This window comes from Amphimedon queenslandica, unplaced genomic scaffold (genome assembly GCF_000090795.2).
Source record: "Amphimedon queenslandica unplaced genomic scaffold, v1.1 AMPQUscaffold_13026, whole genome shotgun sequence".
In the NCBI taxonomy this organism is placed as follows: domain Eukaryota; kingdom Metazoa; phylum Porifera; class Demospongiae; order Haplosclerida; family Niphatidae; genus Amphimedon; species Amphimedon queenslandica.
The window spans coordinates 7901-16063 of record NW_003546738.1 but is presented as its reverse complement, the minus strand read 5'-3'; the positions used below and the strand labels follow the sequence as shown (position 1 = coordinate 16063).

Sequence of the window (8163 nt, the reverse complement as noted above, 5' to 3'; positions counted from 1 at the left end):
GTAGATGTACATGTACAATGTAGTGGTACAGTAGTATACAAGTTTACTAGTACATTGTGTGATTGCGTGTTAGCTTAAAGAACAGTAATGGCATCACCATTAGTGGTATCACTCCAAAGCTCTCTCTGCTGTTTCATTTATTATGAACAATTCACAGAGTTAGTGTTTATTAGATGCGATAGTAAATTAAATGACTAAGTGCATGTAAAGTGAACAACTATAATTGTAATTTACTTTATTTTTACACTTATTGAATATCTAGTACTTATTAATGTACTTAAGCACTCTGGAGAATGCTTGTTCTTGTACTTAAGCACTTATGTTAAAGCTAAGGATTGTGCTTGTGCTGGTACTTCCAACACATTTAAGTGCTTGTCTTTGTGTTTAAGTACATTTCCTAGTACTTGACCCCATATCTGCTAGGCTATTATAGGCACATAGGCTATAGGCTATAATAGCTGTCCTATAATATTATAGGACATAGGCTATTTATAGTACGAAATGGGCTTAAATGGCCATGCATTTTCCTTGCTCATTTGCTGGCACAATAAATGAAATATAGTTCTTGCTTCATCATTGCTTTACACTGTACATAATTTGTTTCTTCTCTGCCCTATAGACAGTATGCCATTAGATGATGTTTATGAGAAAGGAATGAATCTAGCAACAAAGATATACCAGTACACTCAAGATGGATCAGCAGAGACTACAGGAAAATACATTATAATTCACGAAGACACACCCACGATGCCTAAAATAGCACTATTAGACTCAAAGAAGGTATTTAGCATGTATTTATATGTACATGTACATTACATGTACATACAAATAGCTTTAAGTATTGTCTAAAATGAAACTCTGTATTCTTTGTTGCATGTATAAAGTACATGTACTATATTCACATGCATGGTATTACATGTATATACATTGCCTTTATTAACTGGTTTATTTCTATTTGATTTTCCCAAAGAATCTTCATCTGGCTATATTACCATTTAATTCCCATCGTACTACATTTGTACACATTACCTGTAGAAGGTTAATTGTTTCAACTATAGTACATGTACACATGTACATGTGTATATAGTAATTAAATGCATGTTGGTAGCATCTGCTACTAATTGCTCCTAATGTAAACCCACAATAGCAATACATGGTACTAATGATAAAATACATTGAGACACCTGCCACTTGGTATATGTATATTATACAACCATTTCTCTCTTATTTCTCATTCACTGTTCTTTATCACATTCTCTGTTACCATATATTATACCTGTAGATCCTACTCTTTGATTTCTGCACTGAGGTCTATGTTTGGATTGGTAAAAAGTCTCCTCCTTCTTTCAGAAAGCCAGCCATGATTAAAGCTAGGAAGGTGTTTGATGGTCAGTGTGTCCCTCCATCTTTTAAGCCGATTGCTGCTGGAGGGAGTAAAGGTGGTAAGCCTGGTCCTACTGGGAGTCCGGTTCGGAAAATCTCTTCTACTGCTAGTGGAGTAGGGATCAGATCTTCAGGGAAATTCTCAAAGTAAGTGATCAGAATTAAGAGTACATATTCTAGGTGATGTAAGATGTACATGTACAGTATAGTCTCTCTTAATAGACACTCTCTATAGCATACACCTCCATTTAACGGACAGCACCTAGTGTACCAATTACATTCCTTACTGTATAAAATAACCTCTACTTAATGTATTTAATTCTTATTAATAATTTAGTTTACTCTTATCCTTTTTATTCCTCCTCCTACCCCTCCCCCACTCCCTCTCTCTCATAAAAGACAGAGACACGGTACTCTTAATTCAAGCACAAGACGGAAGAGCATTCGAGAGAGGAAACCCTCCAAAGGAGACCTCGAGCCCAGACCAGACTGGTCTCTCTTCACTCGTGTCAACGAAGGGTCTGAGAATATTCTCTTTAGAGAGAAGTTCTCTGATTGGCCGGAACCAGGACGCATTATTAAAATGAAAGGACATGAATCATCGGGTGAAGTCGTCAAGGTACTTCATACATGTACATGTACATGTGCAATTTACATGTATAATTGTACGTGTATTTTGAATGCTTTTTTTCTAATGCTTGTGCTTGTAATGCAAAAGATTAAGAATTTGTGATAGGAAATGGCTTAAGCGTTCACCATAACAATTAAACTTATTTAAAATTATGTGCAATGCACACTACATGTACTTTAAAATTTGCTACATGTACAATAATTTGATTATGCTCAAATTTAAAAGACCACCATTATGCATTACATGTACATGTACACTCCGCAGTATAATTGAGTATATTGTGCATGTCAGTATATTATTGGTATATTATTAGTATATTATTGGTATATTTTGTAGCCTCCTCCTATGCCTGAATTACAAGCAGCTGATGTATCTGTGATGCTTAAAGCCTCCAAACCATTCGAAGGTCTCAGACTCGATGGGGAGAACATCCACAGAGGACGAGGGAACTATCAGGTCTCCCGCTCAACCTTCGCCTGCAATAGAGTGAGGTCTCAGAAAGTCGAGAAATATCGTGTGAAGGATTCGGATAGTTTCCTGATTAACGAGGAGGACAATCACTTGTTCTATAGCGGTGAAGGGTATATTATAAGATGGAGCTATATAATAACTGTAGTGAGAGAATTGGAGGGTTTAACACCTGGGAAAGGTGAGGTCACGTACATGTAATTATACATATATTATAATGTACATGTAGATATAATGGTATGTGTGTATACATATGTATGTGTTATCATTAATTTTTATTTTATTCTTATATATACTGTATAGTGGAAAATTTTCATAGCCGCAAATTCGTTCAAAATCAATTTCATTAGTTTCTATTTTTGGCCATCTTAAACCGTATTAAATCAATTTTATTTTCTTGAATTTTTAAAATACTCAAAATCCACAAAAATTTTGTGGCCACGAAACTTTTCTGCTATATACAGTATACATATACATGTATTTCATTTCTTTATATTACATGCACATTACATTAGGTATGTTTGCTATGGATAGACAGTATCAAAAGTCTAAGAGTAAGTCCCCGAGTCCACCAGAGAAGAAGAAAGAAGCTAACCCTGAGGATTGCTCAAGTGATGAAGATGTTGTTGAATCAGATGAAGAGTGCCAGAGGGTACTGGAGTCAGGGGGAAGAGATCGCTGTGCTTATTTCTTCTGGCAAGGTATTCCATTATAACTACTGTATAGTGGGGAAATTTTGGAGGGAGTTAAATTTTGCAAATTTGGCATTTTGATAGCCATTTGCCAAAATAAAATCCACTATTTTGAGCCATTATATGCATGCTCAATGGCACGTGGCCACAAATTCACCAAATTAAAATTCGTCAATCACCAGAATTTAGCAATTTTCCAAATTTTAGTCTCTCAAAAATTTCCCACTCTAATAGTACATGTACATGTAGAACAAATGTATTTTGTACATGAATGCTGAACAATATTAATGAAATATACATTCCTATTCACCTTGCTTCTATATTTCACTCACTCTCTCTCTCTCCCTCCCTCTCTCTCTCTTCTCCTTATAAGGTCATCATGCTTCTATCAATGAGAAAGGTGCGACTGCCATCATGACAGTTGAGATGGACAAAGAGAAAGGGCCACAGGTACGTGTTGTGCAGGGGACAGAGCATCCAGCATTCCTTCAACTCTTCAATGGGTCAATGATCATCATGTACGGAAAATCGGACAATAATGAAATATCGAAATGCAAAAATGGTAAGTTTAGTATTATTAACACATGTACAAATACATGTACATGTACAATACCAGTTTTTAATTGTGGGAAAATTCTTTTTGTAAATACGTGTGTATTTATTCTACTGTACATGTACTTGTATAATATTTTATTACATTTGTAGGCTATAGATTGTACTATTGTGGTGGCTTTGCCAAGAAGGAAGCTTATTTGTTAGAAATCAATACTGATGGGTGAGTAATATCAACTACATGTACATGTACGTTTGCATTGTCAAGAGTCCATAATCTTGAAAGAAGAGCATGACTAATAATTATGATAATAATTACATTTACATGTATAAATACTGCTATTCAAAAACTTCTCTAGCAACAAGGGAGGTCATACAGTACAACAATAGTGTGGCTCGGGGCTGAGCCCCTTAATGTTTTACATTCTTCTAGTTATTATTATTATTATTATTATTATTATTTCTCTCTCAGTGTTTCTCTCTCATTCTGCTTGAGGTCTCGCGGTTGCTATGTAATACAGGATGGTTCTTCCAAGAGTGTGTTTGCATGGGCTGGTAGACAGACCAGTGATAGGTATAGACAGATAGCAAGACACACAGCTAGGAAACTAAAGAAAAAGTTAGTAATTATATAATACTTTAACTACATGTACATTATATACTGATGTACATGTACATGAATATTAACTCACTAGTACCAGTATGCATACTGTACATAACTTACTATTAGTACATAGTATGAGATCCATATGTCTACTCTACATGTACATGTAAGTATGCATCTTTATAATGTTTCATTTTTTATCCTCTTCCTTCTTTTTTCTTATTCTCCCCCCCCTCTCTCCACCATTCCTCCCTCAGATTGGGTTACACTGTATCACAACAAACTCTTGAAGGTGAAGAGTGCCCTGCAGTAAAGCGCTTAATGGGAGATAAACTAGAATATGCACCACTAACCTTCCCTGCCTCTTACACCCCAAGACTGTTCCAACTCTCAGGATCCACTGGTTGGTTTAGAGCCACTGAAGAGACTCATGTGGCCTGCCCTGAGGATATTTCCATTGTTCCTGATCACTTTCCATTCACACAAGAAACAATATATACTGCTGTGCAACCAAGTATACCCTCAATTAGTTTTAATTTTTTTCATTACATCTACATCTATGTCAGTCTACATGTATTGTATACATGTATAAGTTAGATCGACCCAATTTATACATGCATACAATACATGTACATGTAGATTGAGATAGTAAAATGTGCAAATCTATTTTAGGGTCCTTAAATGGACCTGCATATTTGTCGTTCCTGCTGGAATATAATCCCATCTGTTTACATGTAGTAGAGTTTTTATTATACTGTCAATGTGCATGTATATTTTTGACCAACAATTCACATTTTTACTTATAATGTATACTGTTTAATGTATAATGTATAATGTATACAATATACTGCTGTACAACCAGGTATAGCCTCAATTAGTTTTTATATTACTTATGTACATGTACATGTACCTCTATCTCAATTGATATGTATAAAACACGTACATGTAAGTTACAATGTAGATCCTAAAAGTTTACCTGCAGATCCTGCATATTTTATTATACATGTGTATTTGTCATTTCTGCTGGAATATTATTAGCCCATTTGTATATTAGAGATTTTATTGTTCTATTCGATTTACATGTATATTTTTTGACCAACAATTCACATTTTCACTCATGTATGTATACCACTTGTAGCTGTGTTTCTAATTGATGCCCATTTTGTCCTATACCTCTGGTTTGGTTGGTGGCCTGAACAGAAGAATGCTTTATTAAGGGAAAAGAATGCTTTCTCTGGCACAGCAATGTCACGCTGGGCACAAGAAAAGAAACTATCACTTGAAACAGCTCTTAACTACGCTAAAGGTATAATTACACTGTACTTGTACATGTACATGTACTGTACATGTTGCATGTAGAATTGTATGTCATGTACCATAAACGTAAAAAATTTTGTGGTGTAAATTTTCGAATTTTTTGGAATTTTTCCATAAAAATTAATTTTTGTGCATTAAAAATTTTGTGGTAGGCATTATACCCAATCTTATTAATTTATTGACCACGTGGCGACATGGCGACACCTGCAGAGATGCCTACCTTCACTATCTTTTCAGTTATCAGGGGCTACCATGTATATAAGGAGATCTGGGAAGCAGAGGAAGGAGAGATGCTAAAGTGTGGAAGAGAGACGAGTAATATTTATGATCACTACGCGTGGCTGTCACGTGGCCTATTGAATTAACCACCACACCCTTGCATTAAAATTTTGTGGATCTGTCTGGCCCACGAAAAACGAAAATTTATCCGCCACGAAAATTTTTACGTTTACAGTATTATAGACATTATTAGATCTAGAAATAGATTTTGGGAGACCAATTTGACTAAAAATAGGAGCTACAATGTAATGTAATGGTTTCCTGCAAAACATGCTAAATGCAGCTAAAAAGCATGTCGATATAACATATGGAGCAACTTTAAAAATTCATAAAAAATTCAAATTTGATCAGAATCAGCTCAAACTTTCTACACAACATAAACACATATATATGTATTAGGAAAAAATATTAAAATGGAGAATTCTCTCCTTTTCAATTTTGGCGAAATTTGGTCTGAGACCATGTACTATAGTACAGGGACTTTTACCTGATTTTGGAGCAACTTTAAAAATTCATAAAAAATTCAAATTTGATCGGAATCAGCTCAAACTTTCTACGCAACATAAGTACATGTATATGTATCAGGAAAAAATATAAAAATGGAGAATTGTTTCTTTTTTAATTTTGGTGAAATTTGGCCCGAGACCGTGTACTATAGTACAGGGACTTTTACTCAATTTTGGAGCAACTTTAAGAGTAGTTATGGATGTTATTGTACATGTATAATTTAATGAACTAATTGATTATTTTATTAATTTTATTTACTTATTTAGAGAGTGGGAGGAGTCCATTACCCACATTATATGTGGTGTCTGCTGGCTCTGAAGATTTGGAATTTATAAACTTATTTCCTTATTGGAGAGACAACCCTGATGTAGTGAAACTAAACAATGTAAGTTAGATTAACCTACAGTGTACATGTACATGTCACTAATAATTGAAATGAAATAATACAATGTATCTACATGTACATGTATATGATGTAGCAACTTTTAATGTGTCCAATTGTGCCTCGTTTATTTTTTAAATATTTTTATTTACAGTGTCCTTAACAATTATCCTTAATCTTAATATAAATGCATTGTACATTTTTATACTTAATTTTTAACAGGCACAGGCTGGTGATGGTATAATTGTTAGAAGTCGAAGATCAGGCGAAGAAGAATTTTCTAAATACACGAGAACTTCTTATAGTTTGGAGGAGCTAAAGAAGAGACCAGAGGAACTGAATCATAATAAACTGGAGACTTATCTCTCTGACAAGGACTTTCAAGTAAGAGTTATTTTAAATTACATTTGTCTAGTTTTTAATTACATCTTATTTACACGTATAATGACGTATTGATGGTACTGTACATGTACATGTATTTTTTATTGTTAATACTGAATGTTCTGTTGCTCTAAAATCTGCCCAAAAACCATGTACTGTTATAATAGTACAGGGTCCTGGGTTACAATAAATTAAAAATAGAAATAAAAAATAATTTTTTTTAATCATAGGATATTTTTAAAATGTCTAAAGACGAATTTTCATTATTACCAACCTGGAAGCAAGTCAATCACAAAAAGTCAATCGGAATATTTTAACTCATTGAATAATTAAATTAATGTCATCTGTCCTATAATGATTATTATTATTGTTGTTTAATATGCAATAATCACAACGTTGTTCACACATTTTTAATGTTTTTTTGTTATAATTATAATAATTATTCTTTAACGTTATTTTTGCTTGAAAGCAACTTGTAAACTGTCAATTAATTCTTCTGGAGGTGGTAATTCATGCAACAAGGACATCACTTAGATGTGTTAGGCATGCAAACCTTAGGGCTAAGTACCATAATTTAATTTGGAGCATAATAGGGCAAGTTATTGTACTGGCATAATGGGAGCACGCAATTCAATATAAAGGTCAAAGAAGTCAGCCATACTACTACAAAATTGAGTTGTATTTAAAAGGTTTTATAGTGAATATATTATGTAGCACACAATATTATTTTCGGCAGAGATGGTGCACCATCATGCACAAAAGCAGCTCATGAAGATTATCAATTAGTCCAGCTGCTGCTGTGGCAGTCCACTGCATGAGATGACATGAACTCCAACAGTGCAAGTTCATTTCTCAAAAGAATAAGGTGATTAGACTCCAAAATAATTATATATTATTTCTAGAAAATAAAGGAATGAAATTTGTAAGAACTATAGCTCCAGCAGTCAGCATTGCTGTGACAAGTCAT

General features: G+C 34.0%; 1 protein-coding gene across 1 annotated transcript in view; it reads left to right on the top strand.

Moving 5' to 3' along the window:
* Window positions 1-7644, top strand: part of LOC100639454 (serine-rich adhesin for platelets-like) — a 30904-nt gene extending 23260 nt beyond the window's left edge. The window contains exons 11-23 of the mRNA XM_011408343.2: window positions 620-780; window positions 1283-1530; window positions 1783-2002; window positions 2351-2663; window positions 2998-3183; window positions 3548-3736; window positions 3880-3949; window positions 4199-4345; window positions 4588-4844; window positions 5469-5636; window positions 6700-6818; window positions 7038-7199; window positions 7427-7644. Coding sequence (XP_011406645.2) covers window positions 620-780; window positions 1283-1530; window positions 1783-2002; window positions 2351-2663; window positions 2998-3183; window positions 3548-3736; window positions 3880-3949; window positions 4199-4345; window positions 4588-4844; window positions 5469-5636; window positions 6700-6818; window positions 7038-7199; window positions 7427-7513 — 2327 coding nt within the window. The 3' untranslated portion in view covers window positions 7514-7644. The remainder of the gene's footprint in view (window positions 1-619; window positions 781-1282; window positions 1531-1782; window positions 2003-2350; window positions 2664-2997; window positions 3184-3547; window positions 3737-3879; window positions 3950-4198; window positions 4346-4587; window positions 4845-5468; window positions 5637-6699; window positions 6819-7037; window positions 7200-7426) is intronic.
* Window positions 7645-8163: the final 519 nt, after the last annotated feature.